Source organism: Caretta caretta, chromosome 6 (assembly GCF_965140235.1).
Source record: "Caretta caretta isolate rCarCar2 chromosome 6, rCarCar1.hap1, whole genome shotgun sequence".
In the NCBI taxonomy this organism is placed as follows: Eukaryota; Metazoa; Chordata; order Testudines; family Cheloniidae; genus Caretta; species Caretta caretta.
The window spans coordinates 91,207,446-91,226,201 of record NC_134211.1 but is presented as its reverse complement, the minus strand read 5'-3'; the positions used below and the strand labels follow the sequence as shown (position 1 = coordinate 91,226,201).

Below are 18,756 nucleotides of genomic sequence, written 5' to 3'. Positions count from 1 at the left end.
GAGCAACTTTCCAGGTCTTTATCCAAACAAAGCCTCCAGGTGGGTGCCAGTTGCTGAGCAAATTTGTGGCTGTGATCTTCTTGTTTGGCTTTCTGCCCAGGTAAAGGGAGGGAGGTGAGCCACAACAATCCACCCCACCTTAGCCTAAGGCACATTCTCACTGCATATAGAAACTAGGTGCAGTCAGAGCTTTTCCCGGGCTGCTTCGTACAGGCTTTAGCGGTAGACAGTCAGGGTTTGGGAGGGAGCTCAACAGCAAGCTGGGCTCCACACAGCAAGGATTTTTAGCTGCTCATGAGCTTGCAGTTATACCAACCATTACTAAACACCCCTCCCAAATCAAACAGAGTATAGGGCAGTGGGGATGCTTTATAGTTAGGGGGTATGGAGAAGTCACACTTGCAATCCCTGCAAGTTTTATTTAATGTACAGAACATATAGTTTGTAACTATAAACATCAGGGAGGGGGTGGGTAATTGAAGAATTCCATGGTGGCACCCTAATGTAATGGTTCACAGAAGGCTCCACCCTGCAAAGAGAAGAGTGACAATCACAGAGACAAAGACCATGTTTAAACTAACTACATTTATTTCATGCCATTTTGCTGATCATACATTGGTAAATGCCTACCCACCCTGTTCACAATGCAGCCACTTTGAAGCAGCTGGGACAACATTACTAGGCTAATGTAAACTGGTTCAAGGACCCTAATGCTGTTTTTTACAGCAAAAGGTGTCTGACCCAGAAATATCTAGTCTAAAGGCCCCAGTTCCCTATCTGCTTAGGATACACACTGGAGAAATGGCATGGGATCGCAACATCACATATAGGCTAAAACTAGATCTGTAGCTTTCCCAGTCCACCCTGGAGGGCTGAAAATGTTGGCTCTTTCACAGAGGGAGTCCCCCCCCCACCCCAATTGTTTGTCAGGAGTTTGAATTAAACTTTTGTTCTGTATTTGTACAACACCTATAAAGGGGCCTGGTCCATGAGTGGGGCTTCTAGGCACTATGGTATTGCAAATAAATACATGAATTAAATTAATTATTATCTCACAGTATGGAGAAAAAGGAAGAAGAAAGCCAAGGAAAGTGTGGGCCCCTTAATGAATGAGGGAGGCAACCTAGTGACAGAGGATGTGGAAAAAGCTAATGTACTCAATGCTTTTTTTGCCTCTGTCTTCACTAACAAGGTCAGCTCCCAGACTGCTGCGCTGGGCATCACAACATGGGGAGTAGATGGCTAGCCCTCTGTGGAGAAAGAGGTGGTTAGGGACTATTTAGAAAAGCTGGACGTGCACAAGTCCATGGGGCCGGACGAGTTGCATCCGAGAGTGCTGAAGGAATTGGCGGCTGTGATTGCAGAGCCATTGGCCATTATCTTTGAAAACTCGTGGCGAACGGGGGAAGTCCCGGATGACTGGAAAAAGGCTAATGTAGTGCCAATCTTTAAAAAAGGGAAGAAGGAGGATCCTGGAAACTACAGGTCAGTCAGCCTCACCTCAGTCCCCGGAAAAATCATGGAGCAGGTCCTCAAAGAATCAATCCTGAAGCACTTACATGAGAGAACAGTGATCAGGAACAGTCAGCATGGATTCACCAAGGGAAGGTCATGCCTGACTAATCTAATCGCCTTCTATGATGAGATTACTGGTTCTGTGGATAAAGGGAAAGCAGTGGATGTATTGTTTCTTGTCTTTAGCAAAGCTTTTGACACGGTCTCCCACAGTATTCTTGTCAGCAAGTTAAAGAAGTATGGGCTGGATGAATGCACTATAAGGTGAGTAGAAAGTTGGCTAGATTGTCGGGCTCAACGGGTAGTGATCAATGGCTCCATGTCTAGTTGGCAGCCGGTGTCAAGTGGAGTGCCCCAAGGGTCGGTCCTGGGGCCGGTTTTGTTCAATATCTTCATAAATGATCTGGAGGATGGTGTGGATTGCACTCTCAGCAAATTTGCGGATGATACTAAACTGGGAGGAGTGGTAGATACGCTGGAGGGCAGGGATAGGATACAGAGGGACCTAGACAAATTGGAGGATTGGGCCAAAAGAAATCTGATGAGGTTCAATAAGGATAAGTGCAGGGAGATACCAAGGAGATAGATTCTGATCTCAATTCCTTTGTGTAAACTTGGAATAACTTGATTGCCTTCCATGGAGTTACTCTAGATTTATACCACTGTGACTGAAAGCAGAATCTGACCTAAACATTTTTAAATAGCATGTCCCTTCCTCTCTCAACTAAGGACATGAAAGTTACAGCTCAGATTTTAGCCTGGTAAGACATCCTTTTCCCATGCATTCTTCAGTGTGTCCTCCAGCAAAAACTCAAAAGTCAAACCCTAATGTAAAATCAAACAAATAAAAACCCCCCAAAAGACACTTCCCAAACTTTGGACACCCCTTTCCATGTTTTCATTGTGCATCAAGCAGTGAAGGGTGAGCACAAATGCTGACTTTTTGCGTATCACCTTTTCTATGGAGTAATTCCTATGGTGACCCAACTTCTAATTGGATGATTAGATTTATTCGCAGAATAGATACCATATTTCTGTACTCTTTAATTTGCCATATATATATATATATATATATATATCTCCTACCTTCAACTACAAGGTCTTGTTTATGCTAGAGCTTGTAACCAAGTTTGAAACTGTTTTCAAACACATCTACAGCCAGGTTTCAACAAGTTATCATTCATGCCTGATATGGGCACCAATTCAGCAAAGAATTTAAGCACATGCATAACTTTATGTACAATTTTAATTCCCACTGACTTAATTTCTGCTGGGTTGCTGCTTGCAGGGGTTCTCAAACACTGGGTCCTTCCTCCAGCTGGGTGGGGGCTGAGTTATACCTCCTGCAGAATAAGCCCCAGCCCCCCTAAAGAATTCAAAGCTTTTAAGGTCGGAAAGGACCATTAGGCTCATCTTACTCTGACCCCTGCACAACACAGGCCAGAGAATTTTACCCAGTAATTTCTCCATCAAGCTCACAGTCACACAGGGGCCGGCCACGAGGGGCCCCAGACAGGGACAGACCAGAGGTCCAGGCACAGCGCTACACAGGGCTCTACGCGACTGTCCTGCATCGAACCCACCCATCCCGTCACTGGCTAGAGCCCACCCCCAGACCGGCTCTTCTATCCTGTCATTGGCCAGGGCCTACCTTTAGATCCCGCCCACCCCCGAGGCTCTGTCCTGCGATTGGATAGCTCATGTTCTTCCCTTCGCCCTCTGTGGTTCTATGCCGGGAAATTGGTCAGCTCGTCCCCTGGGCCTCACCTGGCCTGGATTTTTTTGCCCTGTGATAGGATATGGCCTTTCGATGGCCCGTCCCTCTTCCCTGCTTCCCGCCCCCCCTTACTACACGGTCTTGTCCTTGGGCCGTGCTCCCTTTGGCCACGCCCCCTCTCCCTCGGCCCCTTGTCTCACGCAAGCGCAGATGTATTTGAGTGCGGGCCCCGCCCCCGGGTGACGCGAACACGTGTGATTGGCAGTGAGGTCGGGCTGGGCTTCCGCGGCCCGGGGGGGTGGTGGGAGACCCCAAGCGGCCGGACGACGGGGGCAGGATGGAGCGGCCGGAGCAGGGCCTTGGGGAACCGGACTCCCACTCCCGCGCCAACGGCTGCAGCCTGATGGGACATGGGGCGCTGCGGAACGGATACGTGCGGGGCCTGCTCGAGGCCGAGACCCAGGTGTGGGGCCGCGGAAGCCGGGCGCGGAGGGGCTGCCGGGCCGGGGCTCCACGGCGGGCGCGGGCGTCTTAGCTCGGCCGCCCGAGGGGAGGCGTGGAGCTGGGACCGGTCCCTGCCTGGGGTGGCCAGGGGCCAGCGTGCGGCGCGGAGCCTGGCCCGGCTTGGGGCTCCCTGCGCCGTAATCAGGCAAACGGGACGCGCCCCTCCCGGCTTGGCCGCCCGCGGGCTCCACAGCGAGCGCTGCCGCTCGGACCCGCCGGGCGGTGGCTGGCCGCCTGGCTCCGTGGGGACCCCGCGGGGCGGCAGGACAGCCCCGCTCCTTGGCCTGAGCGGGACTCGGCCTTGCGGAGATTCCGGGGCCAGGTGTGGAGGCGCAGATGGGACGTGGCCTGAGGCGCTGGGTGCCCCGCGGGCCCTGGTACGAGCGGAGGGGCTTCCAGCCTCCTAGGCTCCGGGGCGGGGAGGGCCGCACGGGTCCTCACTGCGGCTCTGGGGAGCCACCTGGTTCTCCTGTCACGCTCACGTTGGCCATGTGCCTGAGGCTGCCCAGCCCTGACAGCGGGAGCTAGGTGAGCTGCAGGGTATCTGCTTTCCTAGGGCTGGCTGGGGAGGAGAGAGCTGGCAGAGCCTCAGAACGACCCACCTGGTCAGACCAATGGTCCATCTAGCCCAGTGTCCTGACCTAACAGGGTGGCCAGTGGCAGGTGCTTCAAAGGGAATCAACAAAACAGGGCTATTACTAGGTGATCCATCCCCTGCCCTCCAGTCCCAGCTTCAGGCAGTCAGAGGTTTAAAGACAGCCAGAGTCCTTCATGGGGTTGTGTCCCTGACCATCTTGGCTAAAAGCCATCGTGGGGACTATTCTCTAGGAATTTACCTAATTCTTTTTTTGAACCCAGTTGTACTTTTGGCCTTCACACCATCCCCTGGCAATGAGTTATGGAAGTTGACTGTGCTTTGTGTGAAGAAGTACTTCCTTTTCTTTGTTTTAAAACTGCTGCTTATTAATTTAATTGCGTGGTCCCTAGCTTATGTGTTACACTTCCTTACTCACTTTCTCCACACCATTCTTGATTTTATAGACCTCTGTCATACCCTCCCTTAGTTGTCTTTTCTAAGCTGAACAGTCCCTAATCACTTTTGTTTCCCTTCTCTGTACTTTTCCCAATTCAAATATATATTTCTTTAAGATGGTGGGACCAGAATTGCACTCAGTATTCAAGGTGTGGATGTACTATGGATTTATATAGTGGCATTATATTTTCTCTTAGTTTCTATCCCTTTCCTAATAATTCCTAACACTTTGTTAGCTTTTTTTGACCGCTGATGCACACTGAGCAGATGTTTTCACAGAACTATCCATGATGATTCCAAGATCTTTCTTGAGTGGTTACAGCTAATTTATACTGTACCACATAATTTTGTATGTATAGTTGGGATTATGCTTTTCAATAGACATTACTTTGCATTTATCAACACTGAATTTCATCTGCCACTTTCTTGCCCAATCACCCAGTTGTGAGATCCCTTTGAACTCTTCACAGTCTGCTTTGGAGTAATTTTGTATCATCTGCAAACTTTGCCATCTCACTTTTTACTCTTATTTCTTGCTCATTTATGAATCTGTTGAACGTCACCAGTCCCAGTACAAATCCTTGAGGGACCTTGCTGTCTACATCTCTCCAATGTGAAAACTGACCGTTTATTTCTGAGCTTTGTTTCCTATCTTTTAATTAGTTACCAATCCATAAGAGGGAAGATACTCTCATCCCATGACTGCCTGTTTTGCTTAGGAGTGTTTGGTGGGGGATCTTGTCAAAGGCTTTCTGAAAATCCAGATACACTGTATCCACTAGATCACCTGTGTCCAAGTTTGTTGACCCCCTCAAAGAATTGTGATGGATTGGTGCGGTCTGATTTCTCTTTTTTAAAAGCTCTGTTGACTCTTTCCCCAACATATCATGTTCATCTATGTGTCTGATAATTTTGTGCTTTACTCTAGTTTCAACCAACTTGCCTGGTACTGAAGTTAGGTTTACTGGCCTGCAGTTGCCAGGATTGCCTCTGGAGCCTTTTTAAAAATCAGCATTACATTATCTACTCTCCAGTCATCTGGTACTGAGGCTGATTTAGGTGATAGGTTACATACCAGTTAGTTGTTCTGTGTCATATTTGAGTTCCTTCAGGGCTCTTGGGTGAATGCCATCTGGTTCTGGTGACTTATTAATGTTAATTTATCAATCTTCCCCCAAACCTCCTCTATTTAGATCTCAGTGTGGGACAGTTCCTCAGATTTGTCATCTAAAAATAAAGGCTCACAAGTGGGAATCTTCCTCTGCAGTGAAGAGCGAAGCAAAGAATTCATTTAGCTTCCCCCAATGGCCTTGTCTTCCTTGAGTGTGCCTTTAGCACTTTGATTGTCCAGTGACCCCACTGATTGTTTGGCATGCTTCCTGCTTTGGTGTACATAAAAAAAAAAAATATATTCTTTTGCGAGTTGATCTTCAAATTATTTTTTGGTCTGCCTAATTATACTTATACACTTGTCACAATTTATGTTCGTTTCTGTTTTCTTCAGTAGGATTTGACTTCCAGTTTTTAAAAGATATGTTTTTTGTCTCTAACAGTCTCTTCTACTCTGTTTAGCCATGGTGGCATTATTTTGGTCCTTGTGCTGGTTTTTTTAATTTGAAGTGTATGTATAGTTTGAGCCTCTATTATGGTGGTTTTTAAAAAGTTTCTGTTCAGCTTGCAAGCATTTCGCTCTTGTGACTGTTCCTTTTAATGTCTGTTTAATTAGCAGCCTCGTTTTTGTATAGTTCCCCTTTTTGAAGTTAAATGCTAGAGTGGTGGGTTTCTTTGGTATTTTTTCCCTACAAGGATGTAGTTAAATTTAGTTAAAAGAAAAGTACTTGTGGCACCTTAGGGACTAACTAATTTATTTGAGCATAAGCTTTCGTGAGCTACAGCTCACTTCATCGGGTGCATGAGCTGTAGCTCACGAAAGCTTATGCTCAAATAAATTTGTTAGTCTCTAAGGTGCCACAAGTACTCCTTTTCTTTTTGCGGATACAGACTAACACGGCTGCTACTCTGAAATTTAGTTAAAAGAAGCTTAACTGGATGTGTCTAAGATGATGGGGTGTGGGAAGATTTTTTTGGGGTGCACTGAGGATGATTTCTGTCCTTGTTACTGAAGAAGTCTGTCTACTTTGTGTCCTAGGGGTTTCTGTTTTGGGAGAATAGGTGCGTGGGGTTTTTTTTTGTTTGTTTGTTTTTTTAAAATCCCCATTTGCTGCTGGCATCTTTGATGGCATTAGCATTTAAAAGTGTATCTTTCCATCTGTCTCTGGCTAGATGATTGTGGCTGTTTCTCTCAGGTCTTCTAGACCTTACTACTCTGCTTTTGTGACCTTCAGACTGGGTTAATGCAGTACACTTTGCAAGGAGCTACAGTTGAAAATCACTCAAAATTTTCCAGTGGTGCAGCATACAGGCAGGTTGGCAAGCTGACAGCTGAAAGGAACATATTACACCATCTTTTTGGTCATCTGTACTTGCTTCAGGGGGCTATTCAAGGCACTGACTTTGATCTCTAAGGTCTGATGACTTGGGTCTCGGCTATTAGTGTGATGCTTCTATTGCTGTATGCTGCAGTGACAGTTGAGCTCTGGAGCGAAGTCTGCAGATCAAAGTGTTGGGTTTGGATGGATATTCTCAGTGAAGGGCCCTAGATTCTGGAATGTACTTCTGCATTGATCTGTCAGAGCTGGAATTTGTTGATCTTTCAGGTGTACAGTAAAACCAACCTGTTCTTCCTGTGTTTAGGTGGCTGGATGTGGAATTGGATGTATCTTATTAATTAAAACAGAAAAATCAGAACTAGTAAATATCACATGTAACTGTTCAGCTGTTGGGCCAACTCCTGCTCCTTATTTACTTAGTCTGGCTTTAGATCAGTGAGATGGAAAGGAAAAGCTGTGTATCCCTTAATATATTCCCTGTGCTGTCTGCTTGCTTAATTATATGGACCTAAAAGTGCTACATAGCTCGTACCACCCACTTAGCCTGGGTTATTCAGTAAAATCAGTGTTTCTGTGGGGTGCCCTCTATGCAGGGCCTTTTGGCAGTCTTAAAACAAACTACATACTCAGTATTTGACTGGAATGAAATTTTCAATTTTTGGGAACTTTTAACTTTAGTGAAAACTTCAAACTAGTATATAACTGTGCTTGGAGTTTTGATGCTTAATGTGACAGGATAAGTAGACAGAGAATTGGACTAATATATGATAAGAATAAAAGGAGAGCTGTTTTTTTTTTCCCCTAGCCAGTTTGAGATTGCTGTTGTCTACGTTGAAGAAATGAGAGGATAGACCAGGGTGCTTTGTGTAACAGATCTGACACTTTTTGCCATCTGGTAATAGGGTTGCCAACTTTATACTCGCACAAAACTGAACACCTTTACCCCTCCCCTTCTCTGAGGCCCAGGCCCCGCCCCCGCTCACTCACTCATTTTCACCGGGCTGGCTCAGGGGGTTGGGGTGGGGCTGGGGATGAGGGGCTTGGGGTGGGACAGAGGGTTAATGTGTGGGGGGGGTAAAGGCTCTGGCTGGGGGTGCAGGCTCTCGGGTGTAGGAAGGTGCTCTGGGCTGGGGCAGTGGTTGGGGCATGGCGTGTGGGCTCTGGGGTAGGGCCAAGGATGAGGAGTTTGGCTCTGCATGGCTCCAAGAAGCAACAGCATGTCCTCCCTCTAGCTCCTACGTGGAGGCACAGCCAGGCAGCTCTACATGCTGCCCCGTCTGCAGGCACCAATCTTGCAGCTTCAATTGGCCATGGTTCCCGGCCAATGGGAGCTGGCGCTTAAGGCGGGGGCAGCGCATGGAGCCCCCTTGCTGCCCCTACGCTTAGGCGCTGGATGGGGGACATGCTGCTTCTTCTGGGAGCCACGAAGAGTCAAGGCAGGGAGCCTGCCTTAGTCCTGCTCTGCTGCCAGCTGGACTTTTAACGGCCTGAGCTGCTAGGGTCCCTTTTTCTTCCGGGCGTTCTAGAAGAAAATCAGACAGCTGGCAACCCTGTCTGGTAAGGAAGGAAGGTAATGTACTTCACAGTAATATGTTTAGTGAAGGAAATTGGTGATGTTACATTGACAAGTAGCAACCAGGATGAGAACTGTGATTACTTTAGGATAGGAAAGTATTCAGCATCTTTTATCCTAAAACTCTTGTTCAGCTATACACATGGCAACTACTTCATTGCCCAAAATACAGCTGTATCTGGGAAAGTGGGGAGGACGACACAGTAATTATTTAACAATGAACAATGTGCAACAATTTAAAGCAGAAAATAAAGAGTACCTTAGCTAACTGAAGTTGCTGATTTAAAGTGTATTATTGGTGGAATAGGCTTGGGATTATTGTGCCTTCTCTCGCTCAGAATAAAAAGTAGATGATAGGACAAACTAGATAAAATGGCTAAAAATAGTTCAGTTTCTCTTTGAGGTGTGCCAGCTGTAGAAACTGAAGCACGGTTTGTGTATAGAGGTTTACCAGAGGATAAAATGTAACCAAAATTTTCAGTACTGGCTACAAATGTGTATGTTTGCGTGAATTAAAAGGAAAATGTAGTTAATGTGTGTGAGGGGAGGGAGGGAATGTGGAGGTAACATGACAATTCATCATGATGATGGCAGGCATTTTGCCTAAATGTAGCTTTCTTGTCCCATACTTCCCTTACCTGTTTTTTTTTTGTCGTTTAGATTATAAATTGTGTTTTAGTAGCACCCCATCTCTGATGTCTTGTGGCCTGTAGATGGTACCTCAGTACAAATAGTAGATATCATGTGAAGTTAAAATGACTGACTACTAATGTTTATGATGCTTATTAATCCCATTCAGTCACTTCACTTTTTGACATTTTTTTCAAAGGCTTTTTGGTGATGGGACAGGTTATATTTTTGGCTAGTGCATTTGGAAGGGAATTCATGGCCTGAAGTTAGTGTGATTGGGCAGGGAGAGACATTTCACTTTTAGTTCAGTTAAATAGATTACAGCAGAAGCTGCTGGCCAAGGCATACCCGGAAATTGACTGTGCCGGAGGAAGTAAAAATTTCAGATTTTCATTTCCAAAATGTTTTAATCCGTAAAGAATCTCAATGCAATATCAGAATTGCATAGCTTTCGTTGTGTAAGGGTGACTCTAGACATCTGTTAATAGCAAGACACAAAGAAGCACAGCAGCTGAACAATAAGGCCCTGTGATTCCTTTTGGTGTTTGCTGTCACTGGATACTATGTTGAGACAGGAAAAATGTTCAATTACTTGGTATAATCAGTTTATGCATGATGACCACTGAAATTATTACAGGTTGGAATGAAATAATTAGGTGGCTGGGTAATTATAGTTGGAATACTTGACTTATTCAGTGGTGCGCTGTGTTTTTTAAAAAAAATCAGTTTAGTGCTGCCTTGCAAAACTTGCCAACCTAAACACAAAATCTGCGTGCTTACTGTTTACCATGACTGGAAAAAGCTCCATAGATCTTAATCACCTTCCACCCCACCCCTCAAAAAAAAGCAAAATTTTCCTGCCCTGTGTGGTTGGCTGGGCTAGTAGTATTTTGCAAGGCTGTAAAATTTCTGAAACCACTGGGATTTAGCTGAATCTCAAACCGTTACTTTTTTCCTAGGCTTTTAATTGAGTTGGTGATGAAGCTTGAAGTTTAAACCTCCTAGTATATTGTGCTTTTGCTACTAAAAAATCTTTAAAAAAGAGAAGTGAAGCAGCGGTGAATTTTATTTTTATTTTCAAGAAAAAGCTTTCGTTTTGTGGTAAGGAAATTGTAGCAATTTGTACAAATGATTCATCCCCTTCTGGTTATCCTGTTGTAATTCACTATGACTGCAGATGGACACAACTCCTACCAAAAAGACTTAGGCTGATACAGCATTTGGCATCTTGCTTCATTAACAATTCACAATGCAGGTGTGTTATAGCTGTTCTTTGAGAACTCCATTTGCTTCAAAACAGAATTCAAAATCTTTGTCCTAAAATACAAGGCACTTAATGGACTGGGAACTAGCTAGGTCAGAGACCCCTTTACTTTCAATCCTTCAAAATGGCTATACTCCACAGGAAAGATGCAACTTGACAGGCCCAGGTTATGTCTATCAGAAACTTAAAATGGCGTTCTAGGCAGTAAAACTCCTTTCCATGAAGATCAGACTGAGACCAAGCATGATGGTCTGCCACTCTCTACAACTCCCTATTCAATAAAGCTTCCCTCAATGAGCGCATCATTGTTGTTAAGGAAAGGAAAGGTCCTACACAATCCCACTCCTATGCCTTGAAAGAACAGAAGAGGGAAGAACCTTTTTGCTCTGGGATTTTATGCTGTGTAACTCTGTGCAGTGTGCATAGCAAAATGAAAGGTGAAGCATGAAATTTAAGATAAATACTGCCCTTACATTGACCTTATTTAATAACTTATTGAATTTTCAAGACATTATCTTCCTGCAATCACATTGTGTGTTGTAAATCCTAGACTTGTTTTGTGAGTCCCCGGGCTGTTTGGCTGTGTTGGGCATGGCTACTTATAGACGGGAAAGGAGACTGATGTTGCAGGGCTTCTCTTCTTAGCATAAGCGCAACGTGCCTCAGGTGGCAGTGACCAGGATTCATCACCGAATTTGATCCTCTGGTTTGGATCATTAGCGTCACTGGTGCATACTGACTGGGAGTGCAATGTGACAGGAATCAAAAACCAAACATAGTAGTATTGGCAGAGAATGTTAAGGGGACATGGCAAAGTTTCTGAGCAGCTGTCGTAATACAGTGAGCCCCACGGGTTTTGGAATTGGGGAAACTTGCCTTCTGTTCCCATCTTCTCTCCTGATTTTGGGCAAGAAACTAACTTAAAGCTTGAATGCTTGAAAGTTAGGTACAGAAACATCCCCATTTAGGCACCTGAATAAAGGGGCTGATTTTTCTGAGGTGCTGAGAACCTACAGCTTGCATTGACTTCAGTTGCAACTGTGGGTGCTCAGTAGCTCTGAAAATCAAGGAACTTTAAAGTGTCTGAATATGGATTAAGGTGTTTAGGTTTGGGCACTCATATTTGCAAGTGTTGGCCTTCACCTCTCTGAGCTTTGGATTCATTGTCTTTAAAGTGGGAGTGGTAATGTTTACTTATCCACGAATAGCACTTTGAAATCTACCGATGAAAAGCCTTTTGGGAGTTCTAAGCACAGTGGACCCCATTTATCTGATCTGATTAGGATTGGGGGATTATCAAAAAATTGGGTAGTCAGGAGAATGGGTGGGGCTTGGGCTGTCAGCTCCGGGGGCGGCACTTGGTTCAGTTAAGATGGATAATGGAGACTCAGATAAACGGGGTTCTACTGTACTGATGATGCACTTCAGAAGGAAGTGAATTAAAAGTGTAATGGGCTACTTAACATGGAAAGAACAAAAAGCAGATGAAGGTTGAAAAATGTAAACTACCCTGCTTCCCTTTTGCAAGAGAGTAATCAATAGCACAATGACTAGAGAAATCAAGGAATGCAGGAGTGGGACCTAGCTTACCTCAGCGTATTCACACTGGCAAAGCCCAGAGAAACCCCAGAGTGCTGAAGGGCAGGCAGAAGTTTTGTAATCACTGGCAACTTGATGAATGCTTGAAAAGCGGGCATGGTTCCGGTAGAATCTTGTGAAAGGGCTTGTCTCAAGCCTGTATGCTGTTGTAGACAGGGACTCCCTTCAGCACTCTTTCCAGCATCATTGAATAAAGATGCAGGTCCCCACTTGCAGGAGGTGGGGAGCCCGGGGAATTATATCTGTATGTGCGATTGGTTAATTTGTTAGGGTGAAGGTTTTCCTTAGGGTACAGAGAGGGGGTGATCCTTGTGGCCAAACAGATGAGCTCAAATTATCCTCCCAATTTCCTTCCAAGTGGGAGGGAGTGACAGTTTAAAGAAATGCAGCATAGACTCTTTTTGGTGTTACTCCAGGGTGAGTTAAAGGTGGGAGGTGGAAGTGTTCATCTTAAAACCATCTTAAAACAAACTACTTAAAAATCACTTCCTTCCCTCAAGGACTGAACTCCCCATTTTCCTCTCGCAACAGTGGATTCCATCACTGCTCACAATGGATGGGCAGGGAGCCAACCTCATACCACCTTGGGCATTAATGAGGGCATAAGGAGTTGCTAGAGAAGTAACAATCTTAAATAGGGTCTTGGAAGGTAGAAAAGCCTTTTTAGTCACATCTAGCACTATGTGAATAACAGTTCCTCTCATCCTTCGCTTCCCTGCCAAGTTCTGTGTTCAGGTTTGTGTGTCCCTGTTAACAGTTAAATCTCCTCATAGATCCCTAGTTGTGTGTGTGTGTGTAGATCTCAGGAGAGGCATGTTTCTGAAAATGAGTTGAAGGACCATATTGCAGTTAAGGAATTCTGATGGGCAGAAGAAGAATGAATGAATTAAAAAGGGGAATATTTCTTATTGTAATAGAGCTAAGGGAGTGTGTACGGAGGATCTGATCTCATTCATGCTTATTGTAGATTATTCTATTTAGTACCTGAGTATAGCATCATAGTGTTAGAGAAAATAAAGGCCGGCAGTTTTCAGAACTAAAGGAGTTTGTTCTGAAGTATGCATGTGGCACAACAGGTGGGCAGATGGTCACCACCAAGGGAAAGTGGAGGAGTGTCTGTGAGTTGTGCATCACACTGCTACCCCCCCCCCCTTTTTTTTTTCCAGATACCTGATGTAAGCATGGGTTGCTGTTGGAGGGATTGGTAAAAGTGGGTTTTGGAGGAAGTGTTAGGAGAGGGGGAGGGTGGTTTTGCATAGGGGATCAAGGTCTAGAGTTTGCATGGGAAATTGCCTTTCCAATGGCAAAATGGCCTAAACTGGAGCATATTTTGCCTTTGCAGTTTGTTCATTGTCACAGTACTTTTCTCTAAATCAGGTCGGCAACCTTTCAGAAGTGGTGTGCCGAGTCTTCATTTATTCACTCTAATTTAAGGTTTCGCATACCAGTAATACATTTTAACGTTTTTAGAAGGTCTCTTTCTATAAATCTGTAAAATATAACTAAACTATTGTTGTCTGTAAAGTAAATAAGGTTTTTAAAATGTTTAAGAAGCTTCATTTAAAATTAAATTAAAATGAGGAGCCCCGGGCAGTGTGAGTGCCACTGAAAATCAGCTTGCGTGCCGCAGGTTGCCTGCCCCTCCTCTAAATGGTAAAAAAAAAAAAAAAAAAAAAGCTAGTGCTGCTCTGGGAACCTATTCACAGTCGCCCTACTGTTGCCCAAAATGTGAGAAGAATTGGATGGCAATGACAGGACATTTTAATAAGCCAAGATGCCTTTACTCAACCTTCCATGGTAATTTGTTGGAATTTGATGATAATCTCACTTCAGTGAAGAAACTCTTGTGAACAAATATTTTCGGTAATGCTGCAACTCAGAATGGGTGCGTACAGCCTTGCGCTTTAGACCTGCCCCGTTGCCATGTTTTTGATGATATATTAAGGAGTGATCTTAAAAGCTAATCAAAGCTGGGTCTGGTCAGAATATGGATTTGGGGCCTCTAAGGAAAGGACAAGATTCTGCAAGAAGTGGTGGTACTAATTCATAGGGCATGCTCTTCCCTTTGAGTAGTACTAAGGAATAGTTATAGGAGAGGGTACAATATAAAAAAGGTTCAGATAACTTCAGGTCATTAAAGATACTATAGCATTTCTGTCAAGAGAGGGGTAGCACCCGCTTCTTTGCAGTCAGCAGTGACTCTCAGCCAACATTGTAAAGCAGAAGGGTTTATTAGTTGTCTGGAACACAGCATAGAACAGTTCATGTTAGCACAGGAAGTAGGAACATTCAGCAAAGTCCATCTTGGGAGGGGGAGAGCCTAGGGCTCTGGATTCCCCCTTCTCCCAAGTCCCAAACCAGGAGACTGACTAGCTTCCAGCGGCCCACCCTTTGTCACGCCCAGTTCCCCTGGTCTCTTTCCTGGGCAAACAGGTTACCTAGCCTACGCCTCCCTTTTCAACTCAGTTGTAGCCTGCTGGCTCTTGCAAAGGGCCCTAGTCATCAGTTGCCAGGATACAGAGTGTCTGGCTATTGCAGAAGTGGGCAAACTATGGCCCGCGGGCCACGTCTGGCCCATGGGACCATCCTGGCCGGCCCCTGAGCTCCTGGCCCGTGAGGCTAGCCCCCGGCCCCTCTCCTGCTGTCCCCCCTCCCCCGCAGCCACGCAGTGCGGCATAACACTTTGGCGGCGGAGCTGCAGAGCCCGGCCTGACCCAGTGCTCTGTGCTGTGTGGCTGCCAGCCAGTGGTGCTCCAGGCAGCACGGTAAGGGGGCAGGGAGCATGGGGCGGGGTTGGATAGAGGGCAGGGGAGTGCAGGGGGTGGTCAGGGGCATGGATGGGGTCGGGGAGGTCAGAGGGCGGGGAACAGGGGTTGAATGGGGGTAGGGGTCCCAGGGTGGCAGGAAGGAGAGGTGAATAGGGCGGTGGGGGGCAGTTGGGGTGGGGAGTCTGGGGGCGGTCAGGGAGAAGAGGTGGTTGGATGGAGCAGGGGAACCAGTGAGGGCAGTCAGGAAGGAGGGGGGCAGCTAGGGACAGGGGGTCCGGGGGTGGTCAGGGGACCAAGAGCAGGGCAGGGGGTGTGGATGGGGTAGGGGTCCCTGCGGGGCTGGCAGGGGGTGAGAAGCGGGGGGGTCAGATGGGGGTGGGGGCTGGATCATTCCTGGGTGTTTGGGGAGGCACAGCCTCCCCTAACTGGCCCTCCATACAATTTCAGAAACCCGATGCAGCCCTGAGGCCAAAAAGTTTGCCCGCCCTTGGGCTACTGTCTGGTCACAGGCAACTAGAGGCACTCCCACCTGCCTTCATGTAAAACATTAAGAAAATTCCCACTTCGTCACAGACTGTTCCACCACTAAGCATGTGTTTGACACTGTTGTTGTATTCTCTTGTTTTTACTATGCTAAAAATAGTTGAATCAAGTGTTGCCAAAAGCTTTTTTAGCTTTAAAGGGTAATTAATCTTAATAGTACACACGGACCAAGATTTTTAGAGATGACTAATGATTTAGGTAACCAGCCTGAGCATGGACCATGGAGCTTGCTTTTGTCTCTAAGGAGTTTGACCTGTTAAGTCATATATATATATATGGGCTGTCGATTAATCGCAGTTAACTCATGAGATTAACTAAAAAAAATTAATCATGATTAAACAATAGAACACCAATTGAAATATTTCGGATTTTTTTCTATATTTTCACCTATGTTGTAATTAAAATCAAAGTATATTATTTTTGATTATTGTAAACAAAAGAAATGGTATTTTTCAATTCACCTCATTGTAGTGCAGTCTTTGTTGTGAATGTGCAACTTACAAATGTAGATTTTTTTTGTTACGTAACTGCACTCCCAAACAAAACAATGTAAAACTTCAGAACCTAGAAGTCCACTCAGTCCTACTTCTTGTTCAGCCAATCGCTAAGACAGAGAAGTTTGTTTACATTTATGAGAGATAATACTACTCTCTTCTTCTTTACAATGTCACCAGAAAGTGAGAACAGGCATTTGCATGGAACTTTTGTAGCCGGCATTGCAAGGTATTTACGTGCCAGATACGCTAAACATTCATATTCCCCTTCCTGCTTCAGCCACCATTCCAGAGGACATGTTTCTATGCTGATGATGCTTGTTTAAAAAAAAAAAAAAATGCGTTAATTAAATTTGTGACTGAACTCCTTGGGGAAGAATTGTATGTCGCCAGCTCTGTTTTACCTGCATTCTGCCATATATTTCATGTTATAGCAGTCTCGGGTGATGACCCAGCACATGTTGTTCATTTTAAGAACGCTTTCACTGCAGATTTGACAAAACACAAAGAAGGTACGAATATGAGATTGCTAAAGATAGCTACAGCGCTCGACCCAAGGTTTAAGAATCTGAAGTGCCTTCCAAAATGTGAGAGAGACGAGGTGTGGCACATGCTTTCAGAAGTCTTAAAAGAGCAAAACACTGATGCGGAAACTACTGAACCCAAACCACCAAAAGAGAAAATCAACCTTCTGGTGGTGGCATCGGATTCTGATAAAGAAAATGAGCATGTGTCAGTCTGCACTGCTTTGGATTGTTATCGAGCAGAATCAATCATCAGCATGGATGTATGTCCCCTGGAATGGTGATTGAAGCATGAAGGGACATATAAATCTTTAGCACATCTGGCACATAAATACCTTGCAATGCTGGCTACATCAGTGCCATGAGAATGTCTTTTCTCATTTTCAGGTGACTAAACAAGAAGCAGGCAGCATTATCTTCTACAAATGTAAACAAACTTGTTTGTCTGAGCGATTGGCTGAACAAGAAGTAGGAATGAGTGGGCTTGTAGGCTCTAAAATTTTACGTTTAATTTTTGAATGCAGTTATTTAATACATAATTCTACATTTGTAAGTTCAACATTCATGATAAAGAGATTGCATTACGGTACTTGTTTGAGGTGAATTGAAAAATACTGTGTTTTGTTTTTTACAGTGCAAATACTTGTAATCAAAAATATTAGGTGAGCACTGTACAGTTTGTATTCTGTGTTGTAATTGAAATCAATATATTTGAAAATGTAGAAAACATCCAAAATATTTAAATAAATGGTATTTATTATTGTTTAACAGCGTGATAAATGGTGATTTTTTTAATCGCTCAATTAATCACTTTTAATTTTTTTAATCACTTGACGGCCCTAATATATACAGCTGTTGAAATGCGGCAGAGCAGTATTTCTGAATGTTGGTGTCAGCATTTTAAAAATTTGCCTGCAAGTCTTGCTGCTGTGTGGTGTGTTCTGTGGGGCGGGTGTTTGTTCAGGAAAGCTTTCACTTAGTTGCTGTTTCAGACATGAATATGCTGATTTTGTTTCTGCAGAGACATCTCCTAAGAGGAGTTTGCTGAGAAATGCTTCTTTGGGAGCCACATCTTCATGAAAATTGAACAGTAAAGCTGGCAGTGGAAATCTTTTTCAGTGTACCAAGTTAACCACAGCAGCTGTGTAAAGCAGACTTATTTGGGATAAAAACCTAAGACTAAGATGTAGTAATTAAAAACAAATTGATTATAAAAACAGCCTTTCCACAACCCAGTGATCTGTAAAGAAGGCATTGAAGACACAATCACACTTTTTCAAATTTGTGTAGAGGTGCAAAATGCAAATACAGCTGGAAAATTTAAAAAAAAATCATGTTGCGTAAAGAGGGCATTGGGATTAGCTCATTCCTTACATAGCTAGAAATCCCATTGACTTCAGTGGACTTTTGCCCAGATAAGGACTTTAGGGTCTGGCCCTTACAGAGTATCTTTGGCAGGGTGTCAGAAGTTCATAGCACGTGCATTATAGTCTGATGTGTACATGGCACATGGATTATTAGAACAATTCCTTTCTAGCTCTTGTCAGATTGTGACATTTTGATACTGAATCAAAAAACATATGCAAACTAAGACAAGTTGGAGAAAGTTGGTTTGACATATTGCAGGCTACAGTGTCCTTTGAACGTGCTATTTTAATTGACAAGCTATCTTTCAAGAAGTCTCATTGAGATCGTTATTGCTTAGTGTGTGGGCACTCCTCACAAAGCATGACTTCCTTGCAAAAAAGACCCGCTCTCTTGCAGGGGGGAATTGCTTATTTGAAGACAAGTGTCTTGACAAAGTTTGTGCCAATTTAATTTTAAAAAAAAATTTGTTTTTAAAAAAACATAATTAAATTGGTAAGCGTAGAGTACAGTTTTATTGCTGAAAAAGTGTTTTTAGCTGGTTTCTGTCAACTTAAGTGTGTAGACTAAGACAAGTTTTATACAGATGTGAGTGTCCACACAATGGTACAGACATCACTGAATTGATATAAAAATAACACCTTCAGTTATATCAGTACAACTCTGTGCAGGCAGGCTTGGACATGGTTCAGTTTGGGTTTGTGCAAATGGGGTGAAAACATTTTGGTGGCAAATATAGTGGGGTTTTTGTTTTTTTGTGGGGTGTTTTTTTTTTAT

At 44.4% G+C, this 18,756-nt stretch overlaps 1 protein-coding gene across 1 annotated transcript in view; it reads left to right on the top strand.

Annotated features, from left to right (window-relative positions):
• Nucleotides 1-3,490: 3,490 nt before the first annotated feature.
• The window catches only part of SPTLC2 (serine palmitoyltransferase long chain base subunit 2), a 114,409-nt gene continuing 99,143 nt past the window's right edge, over nucleotides 3,491-18,756 (top strand). The window contains exon 1 of the mRNA XM_048852923.2: nucleotides 3,491-3,695. Coding sequence (XP_048708880.2) covers nucleotides 3,570-3,695 — 126 coding nt within the window. The 5' untranslated portion in view covers nucleotides 3,491-3,569. The remainder of the gene's footprint in view (nucleotides 3,696-18,756) is intronic.